At 36.1% G+C, this 17,652-nt stretch overlaps 1 protein-coding gene across 2 annotated transcripts in view; it reads right to left on the reverse strand.

The window, feature by feature from the left end:
* KDM7A (lysine demethylase 7A) overlaps window positions 1–17,652 on the reverse strand; it is a 71,847-nt gene that overhangs the window by 31,980 nt on the left and 22,215 nt on the right. For both annotated transcript variants that reach the window (XM_055807581.1, XM_055807580.1), the window contains exons 2-7: window positions 11,543–11,628; window positions 5,292–5,409; window positions 3,882–4,042; window positions 2,239–2,380; window positions 1,768–1,954; window positions 937–1,099 (exon numbers count right to left, since the gene is read on the reverse strand). In XM_055807581.1, coding sequence (XP_055663556.1) covers window positions 937–1,099; window positions 1,768–1,954; window positions 2,239–2,380; window positions 3,882–4,042; window positions 5,292–5,409; window positions 11,543–11,628 — 857 coding nt within the window. The remainder of the gene's footprint in view (window positions 1–936; window positions 1,100–1,767; window positions 1,955–2,238; window positions 2,381–3,881; window positions 4,043–5,291; window positions 5,410–11,542; window positions 11,629–17,652) is intronic.

Raw genomic sequence — 17,652 nt, forward strand, 5'->3', positions numbered from 1 at the left:
AAGAAACTAACTGGCACTCCCTTCATTGGCAAAATATGCTTTGTTTATTAAAGACTTCAAAGTTTATGGTATTTGGGAGTTTGGAGGTGTGGGGGTGGTGTGCTTTGTTTGGAGGATTTTTGTGGGTTTAATTGTTTTGGTGTTTCTTTTTCTTAAAAATGTCCTGTAAGTTATCAGATGCTATTAGGTGACAGTTAAAAGAAATGTTAAAGAAAACCAGAAAAGACCATGCCTCTGCATCATTTTTAAAGGAAGCTGCTGAAATGCATTTATGAACTCTACAGTTTCATAAACCATATATACAGGTATCCTTTTATTTTTAATAAAAGGAATTAACATTTGAATTAAATTATGTATTCTTCAGCTTTATTTAGGGACACTTTCATTTTGATTCAGAGTCTCCACTGGCTCCACCCAGTTTAGATGTTCCTGCTGACAGAAGACAAAAAAGGAAAAAAAAGAAAAACAAAAAAAAAAACCACCCGACTTATTTTATATCCTCTAGCCTACAGCATAAGAAGTTTACATGTTCTTGTAATAATTTTGCCTAATAGGTCTTACAATATTCAAAAGCTGTAAAAACAAAGCTGTATTATACAATTAAGATAAGAATTCAGTCTGGATCTCTATCAAATGGTGAAAAATGCGTGTTCTATGAATTGGAACTATTTCCCTGATATCCAAATTAAGTTTTTATTTTTTATCTTAAAACTGTTTAACAAACACCCTTTCTTTCCCTAATAACTGGTATTACTGCCAGGCAATCTAAAAAGCTAAGTACTTGTTTTGAAAAAAATGTAAATTTCTGAATTTATTATTCTCTTTTATCCAAAACTTTAGAAGAAACCAAATGCTGGTAACACAATCATTTTAGGATACCCTTAACTCCTGGTAATTAAGCATCTTAAGTCCTAGTAGTAAGGGTAAAAATCTTACCTGTTGGAACAAATAAAGTGTGTCCTTGCTTCACAACACATTTGTAACATTTGTCAACTTTGTCCCCAAAATATACTTCACTCTGGGTTACAGAGGAACTCCAAGACTCATACAGAGCCAAATTTTCATCCGTGGGCTTGATCAAATAGAATATCTTCTCACCCTATTAAACGAAAAAATCAAATAAATGAATGCCCTCCTGTAGGCATACTACAACCTCTGAGCCACTCCTAATGAAGTAACAGATGAATCTAAATGCTAAGAATTCCATACGTGCACTGTGGAATGTTAGGGCTTCCCAGCCCCAAGTATTTCACAGTTGTAATCCACCAAAAGCTTAGTCAACAGTACACGAACCTGTTGGTGTCTTGCGATGTAAAAGAAACAAACCAAACAACCAGAACTTTTCACTGGAGCATAAAAAATTCCAACTTTTATAAACAATTTATGGATATGTGCACACATGCCAAATGAGAAAATATAAAATCAAATTGCCTCTTCTATGATGTATATATGGTCAAAGTTTGTGAGAATAAAAAAGTTGAGTCTGTCAACGATTTTCATTCATTCATTTTTTTCCATACTAAAACATCACTATATCACCTACCAGTCTACTAAAATGATCAGCCAATCAATTATAGTCTAGAAGTTACCAACAGCATGCTAAAATAAAAGCATAAAAATGCAACACCAACAATCAGTAATCGACTTTCAAGTTCTTCCCCCAGCTTTTTAAACACAGAATGCCATACAGGTGATAATGCCACGGAAGAAGGCAGCACACTGAATAAACTTTGTTTTGCATAGTCATAAATCAAGAAGCCTTCATACCCAGAGAACATGGTACCAAACTGACGTTCCTCCAAAGTCGATATGAAAATCGGTATAGCTGTCCTGGACACCCATCAAACAATACTTCTGAACAAAAGGCTTAGGGAAGACGGAATCATCTGGCCAATAATTTTCCACCCATGAAAGCTTTCTGGCAATATCTGGTACTTCCACTAATTCAGACATCCTTTATAAAAAAAAAAAACAAAACCAAACACAAACACACAAGAAAATAACCATTATCATGAGTAAGCACACCTCTTTTTAAATGACAGCTTTAAATTTGTTTCCTACAAAGTTATTATTTATGAATTAATAAAAATGTTTTATACCCACTTTACATCACAGTAGCTGTCTATATAAAATACACAGTCTCCTATCTTTCCTGCTACAGACATTATGTTCCTACAAATATTGTTCAGCTTAGTAAAAACCACTTCCTACATTTAAGGAATTGAAATCAATACTCACTTTGTGTCCGAGAATTCCAGGCTGATCACATTCAATACTTTTGGTCGGTCAGGATTTGTGAAATATTTAATATAATTATGGAGCTTCATTTTACTGTCTGCTTGTCTTGCTACATCTATTACATCTATCACTTTGTCGCCACCTGCGAAAAATAGGATGATTTTCTTAAACCTATCACAGATAAAACCAGCCAATTAAGGTATTTAAGAGAAATTTAACTTTTTTCCTACCTTTATCAAAACATTTATGCTCAAAAACTCCACTACCATCAGTATTCTCTTGGAACAGGGACAGATCAGTATAAATGAACTTTTTATTAGGTCTAACTTTAATTGCTATAATCAGCTAAGGACAGAACTGAAAACACTAAAAATAAATCCTCTTTCCTGTGGTTAACCAAAAAGAAAAAGAGCAGTACAGAATGACTGCAAATGGTTTAAAAAAAATGGAGTGTGTAGCTTCAGTTGGAAAGACTAGCATAGAGAAAGTTATTAAGGAAGATCTATTCCTCACTCTTCCTATTAATCATCGCTACAGCACTTGAATATTTAACAGAAGGACCACTGAGAATTCTTCACAAATAATAAATCCTATTGCTCACAGCTTGTAATTATTAGCAAACTGGACTAAACTTGTGCCATAATTGTAAGTTATTAACATTAAAAACTGTGCAGGTATTCCTTTGTAAACATTTTACAAGCCCATCCCTACCCCCCTAATATATACGTGTTAACTTTATAGCACAGTAGCTTCATTGAATGGTCATGAGTGTCCTTCAGATCTGAAGACAACAAGGATTGGTTGTAAAAGATGTGATATTTAAATGATACATTGCAGAACTACACAAGCAAGAAGCAACCTTTAGCCGAGAGAAAGGATTAACAGCAACATTGTAATAATTGTTTTACATCCATTTAGTTATACAACGGTTCGACAATTTGACAATTAATTGTGGAATGCTGAAACGTATCTAGATGTACATTATAAATGTGATTACTCTAAAATTACAAGTTAGTATCATCTTGATAAAATTCCAGTTAGAATAGTACTTATACAGTTTTCTTCAATAACAGAAAGGTAAATCTGTGACATTCCAATTTCTTCCCTAAACTAGAGAACCTGGCAGGTCAAAATATATGTATGAGAATTAGAAGATCAAGTCTCTCTAAATCTGAAGAGGCAGTATTACAAATGAAAATATTTGGAAGTAACAATATTATAATTGCACTTTAAAGCAGAACACATTACTTTTCTAATCATCATAATGGTAACAACATTCCATACACTACGTATTTCCTATAGTCAGTAGGTTTTCTGTCCATCAACATTTTATGATGCCACCTTTCAGCACACATCATTATATTAGGTTATCAAAAGAATACAGACAAGGCCAAACACTGTACTCCTACCAAGTATCTACCACACAATGAAAAAGGAGAAAGTAAAAAAAAAAAAAAAAAAAACCAACAAAAAAACCACACACCAACAACAAAACCCAACCAAAACCATAGCTTGAACATTCCTCTCTGCTAGTCTTCAATTTAGTATATATATTTAAAACCCTGGAAGCTCTTACAATCATGCAAACATTTATTTTAATTTACAGATAGGATCATTTGTAAGTACTCCAGAGTGACTCTTACCTACATAGCGTTCCACATCTAAAACGGAGAAAGTTGGCGGAGGAAGTCTGAGCCCCAGACCATCTAATTTAGGAACCATAATGGGAACATCAAACCCATGTTTCTCCAAGTATCTTTGTGTCAACTGGCTTCCATGCATTTTTAAAATTACTTCATCAGCACTGGTGGAAGGAAATAATGGAATATTAGCAGAAAAGTATCCGCCAAGCACTACTAGAAAAAAAATTATATCACAGTTTGTGGGAGGACTGATGGGAATGGCTACATTTGAATCCAAAAGAAGTGGACTCAGTACTATTATATTAAGCTTTTAACGAAAAAACAATGAAAATGTCCTAGACCAGCAAGGAAATGTTTACTGCCATGCATAACCTGGGAACTCAATAGTCTTTCTATATGACTGAACATAGTAATTTAATAGGATGGGGAAAAGGAATTCTCAGAGAAGGCATTAAAGTACAGTCTGGTAACAACAACAAGCTCCTTTAAAGAATTGTAAGTCATTATGTTTCAGTAAGATAGTCAATCACAATCACAAACAGCTCAGGGTGTAAGTGCAACGATGTTTCTCCATTTTCCTCTAAAGCATGTGAGAATGGTTAGACTACCAGTTCACTGTCCTGGTTTCAGCTGGGATAGAGTTAATTTCTTTTTAGCAGCTGGTGCAGTGCTGTGTTTTGGATATGGTGTAAGAACAATGTTAACAGCCCACTGATGGTTTTAGTTGTTGCTTTGTAACATTTATACTAAGTCAATGACTTTCCAGTCTCACAGGTCTTGCCATCAAGAAGGCTGGTGGGGCACAAGAGGTTAGGAGGGGACACAGCCAGGCCAGCTGACCCTGGCAAAGAGATCCATACCATAGAATATCATCCTCAGGATATAAACTGGAGGGAGTTGGTCAGGGCCTGGACTGGCTGGGCATGGATCAGTGGGTGGTGAGCAATTGTATTGTGTATCACTTGTTTTTTCTCCCTTCCCTTTGGATTTCATTCCTCGCCCTTTCTCCCTCCTTTTCATTATAACTGTTGTTATCATAATTTTGGGTTTGGGGCTTTTTTGCCTCCTATTTTAATTATTAAGCTGTTCTTATCTCAGTCCTCAAGTTATACGTTCCTTTCCAATTCTCCTCCCCATCTCTCGGTGGTGGCAGGTGGGGGGTTATGAAGTGAGTCAGCAGCTGCATAGTACTTAGTTTCTGACTGGGGTTAAACCATGACACTCATGTAAATGATCTATGTTATTTGTAATGGAACTGAGGACTATTCATTGTCAGACAGAATATTCTGACAGTTTAGGCACAAAAAAGAAACACAAAAACCAACCACTCATGCTACTGCCCCTGATACACACTCGGCCAACACCTCTTCTCTGCTTTTTCCACTGAAATGTGTAAGTAAGCTTCTGTACCTTGGGAAAGAGCGAGCCCGCAGCTGTTTAACAAAGGTCCGTGTTCCTGCCTGCACTGGTTTGGAACCATCGTCCAACTCTGTGTAGTCATGTCTGTGCCAGTTCCTCCTCTTCTTCACTACAAGTTTCAGAAAGATTGAACTTTGAATTAGTTAAATCAGATGGTTCAGATCAGCAGTTATCCTATCAGTGAGCCAGACATGCCTCAATTACATTACTATGATTAACAAACCATATTGCTTATGCAGGTGGCACACTACCTATCTGCACAAATGAATTGTCAGGACACCTGACAGTGATCCTCTATACTTCTATAGCTCCTTCTGTGTGAGAACCTCAGAGCACATTATACACGATTTAAGACTCCATATCCAGTGCAGCACAGATAAAAAGCAGCAGCCTGAAAGCTGTCCAAACTTAAGTCAGCCATAAAACTAGAAATAGAACTTTACTTTACTAAAGCTTAGACCTTTCTTTTTTTTTTTTTCCAGTTAAGAGAAGAATTGTACCTCTTCAAGACCCATGGACTTAATTTTATGTATCAACACAGAATTAACAGGACCTAATCCCATTGTGCTATCTCACCATACAAGCATAGCTGCATCCAGTCTGATAATATTACTATTACTCACTACCATATGCTGTTTAAAACCAAGCCACCTTTCTTTTATCAACTGCTCGCATCTCCATAACAGTTTTAGGCATAAAATGTTTTACACAGTTTTGACCTTTACTATACAAGAACAACACACATAAATACAAGCATTGCACCCCAAAACAATCAACTTCTGAGTGGTTTGAAGCTTTAATGTGCTGTTAAAACAAACTAATAAAGAACAAAGGATAAATTAACGTTTTATTACAATTTTGGGAATCAAACTGATTGTTCAATAGAGATTAAATTTCATTTGTAACAGTTCCCTATACTTAAAGGGCTGAGGAAAATGAAAAACTAGACATTCTCATACAAACTGTTGTATTGGTATCCCCATGACAAATGACAGATACACAAATGAGAAAAACAACACTATTTTTATAGAATCATAGAATGGTTTGGATTGGAAGGGACTTTTCAAGAGCACCTAGTCCAACCCCCCCGCAGGGGCAGGGACATCCTTCAGTAGACATAGTTGCTCAAAGCCCCATCCAACCTGGTCTCGAACACTTCCAGTGACAAGGCATGCACAGTTTCTCTGGGCAACCTGTTCCTGTCTCACCACCCTTATTGCAAAAAAATTCTTCCGTATATCCAACCTAAGCCTACACTCTTTCAGTTTAAAACCATTGCCCTTTATCCTGTCACTATAGGCCTCACTAAAAGTCGTCTTCTTTCTTACAAGCACCCTTTATATATTGAAAGGCTGTATTTTAGAACATTGTAAGCTGTAAGCAGCCACCCCAGTTGAATTTTTTAGTCTTCAGTGAAGCAGAGGACAAAATTACTTATGCTATCATGGTGAACTTACTGCCTGTCTTCAAGTTTTCATTATTTCATGACAAATTATTTCATAATGGATATTTCATTAATTAATCTTCATCAACCACTCATTTTGTATCTTCGTTTACAAAGAACCCAAGCTTACTGCTTTGAAAAGAAGCCCTCAGCTGTATCACCTATCTCTTTCTTAGCAAAATGCATTTTTGAGCACTTTCTATACAAACAAGCCTGTATCTCTTGTACTCAAACATTCAACAGGCTGAGAAGCCTTATTAAATTCCCAAGAGGTGCCTCAGAAAAAAAGGACTACCGCCTCATCATCTGGGAAAGAAACTCCAACAGTGCTGAACTTGCCACCTTTCTACTCACCAGCATATTTACCACTGTAAGAAGCATACTAAGGGTATGGCAATTTTTAGGTTGCATTTCAGTTTTTCCTAAAAAAGCCAAATTCTGCTCCAAAGCATTAGATAGCTGCTACTGGAACACTGCCCCAAGGAGATTTACTGAGACCAAATGTATAATTTAACCACTAAAATTAAGCATAAATTTAGTTACATCCTGCTTTAGCAGGGGGGCTGGACTAGATTATCTCCAGAGGTCCCTTCCAACCCCAAGCATTCTGTGATTCTACAATTTGCTGAAGTACAGAAAAGGGAAAAGCTCCTGTTCTTGTCAACACAAATGAGTGTTTTACACACATATAGAATGCAGCCTGCAATGCAAATATAACACCCAGCTAAACCACTGTATAAATACAAATTTGCACTTTATGAAGAGCTCATTCTTAAGTCTACCGTAACCATGATGCACCCAAAGTCTGAAAAAGTGCTAGCAATACTGAAAACACAGCTAACAGTAACAGGAAGCTAAGGACTTAAGAAGTGGGAAAAAAAGTAGTTTCTAAAAAGGAAAAAAAACTTGCTGCTTCTCCAGAAAACACAGTTGGTTATATCAGAATAATTGACATCTTATAGTCTTTACATGTAAATCATAATTATTCCTACTGATAAGCTGTTTCCTACAGACATGACAAAATGTACCCTTTAGAAGACATTTAAATAGCTATAAATGTCAGTTTATTCTCTTGCTAACCTGAAAACCAGTGCTGAAGAACTTGCTTAATGAGCCAACTATTCAAATACAATAAAACTTCATAAATAATGAAGCCAGGTTTATTAAGTTTTCAAAGCTATTTTCTCAGTCATAAATAATAATACAAGAAATTAGTGGCTATTACTAATTTGCAACAGAGTAGTTTCTCATAAATTCACTGCTGTTATAATAGCTCATTAAAATTGTAAGATGATACAGCTGCTTAAGAGATTTTATAGCACAGAATGAACTTTTAAAACTCTGTCTTTCCAACATTTACAAATCAGAAATCAAAGTCTTTTTTGTCTTTCCAACATTTAAACATCAGAAATCAAAAGTCCTTCTTTTACTTAGTACTTGGCAATGTACATCATCCATCTGTAAGAGAGCACTGAAGAACAGAAAACAGTAATGAGAACTTTTTCCACTTACATATCTTTTTAATTCTAGAACTTTTATAACCCCTTAAGACATTACAATAACAATTGCAAGAAAAATAAGTTAAGTGAATGGATCCTCATGCTCAAAATGAACAAAAAAACCCTACACATGTTGAACTGCACATGTAACACCTCCCCCTCTCAATCACTCCAAACTAGTGGAAGAAACTTGTGTTCACCCTTGCTGTTCCTGAGAACTGAGGCACAACCTGCTGTGACAACACTGAAAATACACACACTGAAAGTACACTACACAGTTGCAGGGGGGCTAAGAAAAGGAGAGGAGTATACTGGAAGTTTTCATGAAAAGTAAGCAGAAAGCTATTTTTAAATTGCATTCCTTATATGTTCAAAACTATGGACCAATAACTTTACCTCCTTCAGGCATACACTGTTCCCTGCCTTCTCACACTACTAGTCCGTTTGCCTTAGAAGTCACATACTAGACTTCAAATGGGGACCATCAAGAGGTGTACATCTGTACAAAGAAGCCCCGAGTCTTGGAAGTGGTCCTCTAGGTGATTCTCTGAGACCAAGGTAAGAGAAATGTTAGCATAGGAAGACTGGAAAACTTTAAGGAGCACACAGTAAATTTAGAATGCCACTTCTAAGGTCTGGTATATCATCTCAAATTGTCAGCTCAGACCAAACACTGGCATTACTACCACAGTCAAAAAAAACCCAAAAACAAGTGGGAGGGAATTTACAGAATTTGAGAAGGTAAAACCAGGTTAATACAGTAATCTCCTGACAAACACAGTCCTGTTAACATTTACTGCACATTGTGATCTCTTAAGCTCTGGATTCTAGAATCCGGTGGCTGACCTGACTCCCAGCATTCATGCAAACAGCATTTTCAGACTTACGGATCATTGAGAAAACTTTGAAAACAACAAAATATAATATGAAGACACTGAACCAATAAGCTGAGAAAACTCAATAGTGTATTTATGATTTTTTTAAAACAGTCTTAGGGTTTTTTTAATTATTTAGGATGTTAGGATTAATTATTTAGTATTTTACACACACGGCTGCTTACTGAAGGTCTTATAAAATTGTTGCTCTTCCAAATCAAGAAAAGGATTTATTTTTGTTTGAAAAACAAGAAAAAATTGATTGGTTAATTTGATCTTTACATCTAACTATGCAGCAGCTTTCTTTTCATTATTGGAACTTTTATATAATTAATTTGGTAGGACACTGCAATTAACTATCCATTTGGTAGTATGAAGTATGGGTTTCTTGTCTATTTTTAGTAAATTTTTTGCACTACATCATTTCATTAGATGGGATTATATACACAAGTGTATGCTGAAATCACAGCCATACTTGCCCTCTTTAAACCAAACAGCTGCATTTTTGTCTTTTTCAAAACTCTAGACAAAAGATTTTAGAATATGAAAAGCTGAAAATAAAAATGCTTTTTTTTATTTTACTTACATACATAATTTCATATGATTGAAGCACTCTGGAGCATTGCTGCAACACTTGAAGTCATGAGACATTATCAGTCTCTAAATATAAAGTAAGTAAAGCCCAAACCACAAACTATCACAGATTTGATTCTGACAGCTTAGCTGAGAACAATTAATAAGATTCCAGGTGAAGACATACTACGATATATCACCTCTACTTAGGATGATAAGTGACAGGTCTGAAGCTTCCACTAAATCTAGATGATCTACTTACTTGAGGCAACAAGAGTGATAAGAATAATTTTTACCAGAGATTTTTGTCTTTTTGAAAAGACTTCAGACACAAAAAAAATCACTCTTATCTCTCTGTCAAATTGCTGCAGGTGAGACAGAGTGCTCATCAGAGCTAGCAGGCTCTGCATTACAAGAAAGGTTATTCACAGGCATCATGGTGAAGCATACTAGTTCTCCCAAATCAAGAAGAGAAAAGAAATTTTGAATTTACTCTATTCCACAAAATAACCAGGCAGAAAGGTAGGAAAATAAATGGCTGTTATTTGTATTCTGATTTACTGGAAAGACATGCAGATTTTTAACTGAAAATGACAACTGGAATATTAAAAACCACAAGCATGTAAAACAGCATTTTAAAATAGCATTTATCTTAATTTCTAGCCCCTAACCTAAAAGTAGCTAACCCTGAACTCACATACTGTACTAGATACATATCATGCAACATATATCAATTACATGAATAAGTGGTGCTTTATCACTTTGTTCACACCCCACACGACTACCACTGAGATTGCAGTGGATTTAAACTTATTTCTAAATTATATTCAGCTTTGAGAAGATTCTAAATTTAAGTCACAGCTGACTATAAATTACCATGTGGTCTTCAAGGAAAAAAAGAACCAAAGCAAACCCATGTTAGAAAACACAGCCAGCCATGACAGTGCTGGGAGGTTAAAGACACACAGTACATATAAACATCTGTCAGGTCTGAACATAGAAACTTAATTAATTGTTGGAAAGGTGACATTCATTTTTACATTGTTTGCTTTTGAGAAGTCATGGGGGAAAATCCAGAGAGTTGGATAAAGCAGTATCCTTTCAGTAGTTACAAAAAGACAAAAAACTATTCCATCTTTCCACTGCATATCTCTACAGCAAATTGATTTACTGAACCGAGAACCAGAGAAAAGGTGTCTCTTGCTGCTCTGTTTCACAGGCTCTTCTGGCAATTCATAAAATTGCATTAGGACCTTGGTGGAAACTTCTTTATAAATCTGAAACCTGAAATTCAGAGCTGTGTAATTCTCAAGGATGCAAACGGGATGGGGCGGGGAAGAAAGAACACCCATGGGAAGTTCATATTCTCAGGTTGCACTGGACCGTTGCGGCATGTAGCCCACAATCATCAAGAAAGGCAAGACAGCAAACTTCCACGTTTTCTCAGAGTTGCCTTCCTAAGTATTACAATTTTGATGATTAAAATACAGGAACTTTAAGCCATTTTTTGCATTTTTCTTGTTTTGGTTTGGTTTTTTTTAAGAATTATTCCCTGATTTTAATTCTCTCACTCTCTGTCAAGTCCAGATTGTTTTATTATAGCTCTGTGCACTTTGACTTCTCTAATGTGTAACAGTGGCTTATATTTTATTCTATCTGCATCTCCAGATAAAGAAACCTTTCAGGGTGAATTCTTTGGGTTTTTATCAGCTCAGAATTAGTCATGTAGAACTAGTAACTTCTAAATAATAAACAAGATCTTGAATATTCTTTTGAACAGTCTTTTTCAAATTTACCTGGAGATAAAACAGACTTAAAGTGTAAAATAAAATTTTAATAACCCATACTTACTTAGAGAAGGTCCATGGAGAATTGCACAGTTGGGACAATGGTATAGATCAATGTCAACAGCATGGTGCTCCTCTACCCCAACACAGCTGGAATAATATTTTTTAAATGTTAGTAAGAATGCATGCCAGATTTACTTTTCAAACTAAAAAATAATTAAATCTTAAGTTTTTACCAGAACATGCATGGTCTACAAAATTGTAATGAGATACCAAATTGTCTCAACTACTGGGATGCCACATAGATTTTGAGTAATAATTTGTTTGTCACCAGAGAATAACATTAAAAAAAAAAAAGAAAAAAACCACACATCATAAAAAAGAAACAAGAATCAATTTTTTTTAAAGCAAGTTCACAGTACAAACCATTACCCCTCAACCCCAGCTTTGATCCTAATTACAGGAAACTTTATGCAAAATCATTCAAGCAATTCTCGTTACGAAAGGTATGATTTAAAAAAAAAATTTAAATCAATTTATAGAAATTATGGAATTTTTTCTTGTTTCTTCTTTTCTTCTATCCTACAAAAAGCACTTTACTGACTCCCACCTCCCAAGACAAACCAATGAAGAATACTTTCATACTATTCCTGAAATCTTTATACTACTAGTACTAGGCTATGTAAGCTACACAAAGCACTCCGTAGAATTGTTTTTATTTTAAAAAAAGCAACAAGTATTTCAAGGAGCACTTGAGAGATGTACTATTTTCCCAGTGTACATTTTTTCCCAGATAAAACTAAGTGGGATTAAAGTTGAAGATCTTTGTAACAGTCATAACAAAGCACCTATACTGCTATCTAACTAAATAACACAATTTTAAAGTCAAAATTAAGTACATTTTCTTAGAAGCTGAAACACTAGAACTTAATTGGAGAAGATGTGCTTTTGCACAAAGTTCTCAAAAGAAAAAGTAATCCTTACTTGCTGGTAGAATCTGAAACCCAGCAGAGTTCTTTCTCTCCAAAGTTCATTGACACTTAGAAAATTCTTGACTTTATAATACAGAAGCAAGACTACAACACTGAAGACTTACATCAAAATCAGGTATTTACATTCAATGCATTCTAGTAACATGAGAACTTGAACAGTACTCCATTCACGTAACCCATTTCATATCAAATGACTGCTTGAATACTGAAGCTTTGAAATGATCCAGCTAGATGAAGTCTTTTCCTTAGCAGCCTAGTGCCGAAACTGCTGACACACTCCAGTGTCAGTACATGCTGCCAAAACAACACACTAAGTCTAGGATTCAAACCGCACCAATGAGCAAATCAAATCTCAAATTGAAGAGCATCTCCCGCATAACTATCAATGAGAAGTACACCATTCCAAATTCTCTGTAAACTGATTCAGCTGGTTCTACTTCTCCATTCACTACATACCACATAGCTTCTTTATATACATACTATTTTAAAATCTGAACACAAAACTCAGCTGCCTCAGCTCATCACAGTTCTTGCAATATTTAGTATCTGTTTTAAGATCAGACCCAGAGCAATTGTTATTACATGAAAATTCAGCTGACACAAAAACAAAAAGGAAGGCAGAAGCAGTCTTTAAAAATGCGTGTCCGATTTCCTTCTGCTTGTGTTCTCTCTCTTTTTATAGAATTTATGAGTGACTCAGAATCCTATGTATTATAAGAAAACTGTTTTTAAATGTACACTCTAAAAGCCCCAAATGAGAAGGCTGTTTTATACATCCTTAGGAATCCCATTATTTTAACTAAATTTCTGGGGTTTGAACAGCTACAGATATTCATGTTCCAACTGTATCTTGATCAAGTTTGCACAATTATTCAATGAAACACAGTGCTCCATGGGAAAACTTCACTTACTCCCTTCCCTTTTTCTTGGTGTTTATCATCTGACATGTTCATCATCAGCCTGATAGATTATCTTGCTGACTAACAGTAAGACCTTTTTACCAAAGTACAGTAAAAATACCTTCAGTTTTGACAACTCTTTGTCATATTCTGTTTAAGAAAGTTAATTTTATTGTCTCTTACAGAATGTTAAACACAGTCTGAAAAGAAAGCAGAAATTCTGTTAAGTACTAAACACTTTCTCCGACTTGATTAATTCCAAAACCTTTCATGAAGGCACATGGGATTTCCTGTACAGAAACAGCAGGCAACACTGGAATAGTATTAGAATAGCGGGAATAGCCATTCAATAAAGAAAGCAAATGTTTTGAGGCTACTATTTATGCTCTAAACTCAGACCTAACTGGAAAGGCAAAACACTAACTGGGAGATGTTGGAAGAACCTAGCAGCAGATACCTGACTGATGCAAAAAGCAAATGAAGTGCCAGCACCTGCAAGAACAAGCCTTGCCAAGGATGCCACAGAGCATATCAATCACGTACAGCAACATCACAAGTCACTTTCCCGAGTTGTTTTCTCCAGCGTACATAGATGAATCTGACATTAATCACTGTGGCTACTAGCAAGCGATCAATTACTGTGGTAAGTGCAACTTCAGACCTCAAACATCAAAGCAAGGTCACCAAGAGGTAGCAGAGGGCCTGGAAAGCATTAACATACTCAAATACGGTAGTGCTCCCAACCCACCATTGTTTTCCTGAATGAAATATCATTATTACCCTTCACCTTACCATCCATCTGGGTTGAAATTACTTTAGTATGCACTACATATTTTCTGAATTGCTCATCTCCCGCAGGGAGGCTGTAGACCAATCCTCAGGAATGGTGAAAAGTTTACAGTATTACAAAATAAAAAATGAAATACAATAATAATAAGCAACAACTGTAGGAGACTCTGCAAAAATACCTCTCTCATTCTGTTCATGAAAGTGAAAGGCCTGAACAGGCCCAATTTTACTTGAAATGGTTTTAGAAGCAGCAGCAAGGTAGAAAAATCTAGTTTAAAATAGACTCCAAGATAGCAGTCTCTGAGTGGTCAGGCCTTCACAACTTGCCCAAGGTGTCTAATATCAAGGCAAGGTCAGCAAAAGGTAGCAGAAGAATCAGGGAAGTGCTATGTTTTTTCATATACAAGAACATGCCTATCCCTGGCAACTGAAGAAATCCCTTGCTACTCAAAGTTCAGGGAACCTGTTCTCCAGATTTAAGTCTCACTAGAAGGTAAATGTTTTGATTTAGTCTCAACTTTCCATTTCATTATTACATTTGTAGCTATGTAAAAGGAGCGAGTGTAAATCAAATCAATCAGAAGAGGACTGTCTAACATATCTGATAGATACTGTGGACCTCTGCTTTTCTGTAAAGGAAAAATAAGATTTCTTTCACAGGGGAAAAAAATAATCCTGCAGAGACTGCTCTCTACTGCAGTATTGCTATAAGTTTAGAATTTAAGAGACAAGTACAGATAATTCAGTATGGCAGATTCAACAAGTACTTCACAATTATGCTGAAATGCCTTGCACAAGGAGTTTTCAAAAGTCCAAAACATTTACAGGAAGCATTATCCCTGAAGATTGCACTGGCTGTACATTAGTAAGCCGCCTGAGGCACCTGGCACCTCTTCTCTCCTACAGCAGCATGACGTTGTGAACAGCTATTGGACCCATGTCAGTCACCACGCAGGCTGCTGCACCTTCCAAATCAAATACCTGCTTGCTTTCCATCCAGTCTGGCTTTTTCTCTTCACTACTTCTGATGTTATCAAGCATGATCATAATGTGTAGAGATTGCATAACTGCCTCTGTTGGTATGACTGAAAAAATCCTGGTTTAAGAAAAAATTCCAAAGCACTCTTGATTCAAGGCCTTATTTTCAGTGTTCTTAAAGGGACATGACTACTTGAGAAGCAATTTATCTTATTAAAACAAGTAGTGTATATGTTCTACCATTAAATAAAATTCCAAGTATAAACGGAAATGATTGCACACATAGAACTACAAAAAGTCAAGTGAGGAGTAAAGTTTGGATGCCCATTTCTCCAACTGTCACAGCTGAAAAAAAACTAACAGGCCAGATTATCAACTGTTGGCAAGATATTCCTACTAGCAAATTTCTGATACTTCCTGTATAAAAGGCATACTGAAAATATAAATTTTGAAAATTTAGAAATGTAAGCAATTCTCAACGATCTAATAAAAGGACTGCAGAAAACAGATGGATCATCCTCAACATTGAAAAAATGAGTTAATTTGTCAAGAAGCTGGGCCATACACAAGATGCCATCCTCTTGCATTCCATCTTCTGCTCCTTTCCCCCCATCACTTCAATTCCTTAAGCTCCTTTTTCATCTTTTTCAGTAGCCTGTGGAAAACAATCTAACAGACTCTTCTTTCTAGATGCAATTATACTTCTTATGAAGCTTCCCACAGTAGTTTCCACTTCTCTCAACACCAGCATGACACTTTGTACCTATAGGCCTCAACGTAGCAGGTGAAGAAACATGACTAGCCACCACAGGAATGTCTTCTACTTCTTCAAAGGATATTGTCAGATAGATATTGTTTCACAATTAGGTATTTATTAACAGCTTAAAATTAAGGCAAAGTTGGGTTTTTTTAAAGTTTGTTACATGGAGCTCAGGCCCAAAGATCTCCTGGTTTTCCACAGTCTGACCTGAACAGTCTGACTTTTTCTGTTGTCACTGCACAGCAAAAATGCAGGTTCAGGACTCTTGCTAGCATGTGTAATTAGGCAAAATACCTTGCATCTTTTCCAAGCTACAAAATTACTGAAAAATACATTTTCCAAAATCCCCCCATATTCTCCCTGAATAAACACTATGGTTATTCTTTTTCTTTCTCTGCTATCCCATTTTTGCAGAGGAATTCAGCGCATCCTCTTCTTCAAGTCCACCCTTGCATCAGCACCCACAATCTTTCCTTGCTATGCCTCAAAGAGCACTGCAGGCTTTATCCGTAAAAGGAGAAAAAAAACTATGTCTTGACATCCAGTGGGGAAAAAAGTCAACAAAAATCCTGGAATAGTGGAAAAATACTAGGGCTATTAGCGCATATTCCCTGTTACTACAAATGCAGGGCTACAATTACTAGGGGTATAGGCGTGTTTCCTATTGCCTCGTAGGGCAGACCCCCAAAATCCTTTTTCAATTTCCAGTTATCCAGAGAACAGCTGAGAAGATATATCTACATAGCGAGCCCCTACTGTGTATTAAAAGGGATGAAGAAACAAGTAAGTCAATTCTAGAGGCAGCAAAGATTCACTAGTAACTGTACAGCCTTAACTGTCCAAAACCAGAAGTCACTCCTGCAGGGTACTTCACACCATACTACACAGAGTGTAGCTGTTGCTGCTGAAGAGAAGCCCCACTCTCCTTCCTCCAACTGTCTGACTATACATTTCCATTGTTTCTCTCACCAGATCTAAAAACAACAGGGAGCCACGTGACAAGCCAGTTCAACAAGCTGATCCAAAGGAAAAAATACTAACTACCACTCAACTCACTTTTTCAGATAGGCTTTAGCAACCTTAAAAATAAGATTCCTATAAATGAAAAATAAATAAAATTGTGTATGTTACAGTTATGTGCAGTTATTCACCAAATATATAACTTGTTATTTTCAAGACACAATACTTTAAAATATTCTGTTATTCCATCTCTACACGATTCTGTCTTTCTAAAAAATATTGCTGAAAAATAGAAAAGAAATGCCTGTTCAGCAATCATATGCCAACAATACACACATACAAGAAAGAGACTGGCACTTGCCTTTCTAGTGTCAGGCCTTATTAGTGAATTTCAAATCATCATAGCTGAGAGAGATGTCTATTAATATAGTGAGCAAATAACTAAGTAGTAGGCGAGTATTACAGCAAACTTCTCAGTTTACCTATAACAAGGTCTGCAGTTGCTACTTTCAGTCCCGATCCATTTGAACATAACAAAATACTATTGCATTTACTGTCAAAATTAATTAGCAAGCTTGCAAGTTATGCAAAGAACAGCTTCTCCTACTTCATTCCAAGAATGCAGAGAAAAGCATGGGGTAGGAAGTCAGTTCGGCAAATTTTAAGGAATTCTTGTTAGTCATTTAATCAAGTCTATTATTTCCAAGTAGGAAAAGGATGCCAAGTAGGCATATATTTACAGGTTAAGACAATGGAAGTACTAAAGATGGCACTGCCACAACCAAATCGCCACATC

Source organism: Falco peregrinus, chromosome 6 (genome assembly GCF_023634155.1).
Source record: "Falco peregrinus isolate bFalPer1 chromosome 6, bFalPer1.pri, whole genome shotgun sequence".
NCBI lineage: Eukaryota > Metazoa > Chordata > Aves > Falconiformes > Falconidae > Falco > Falco peregrinus.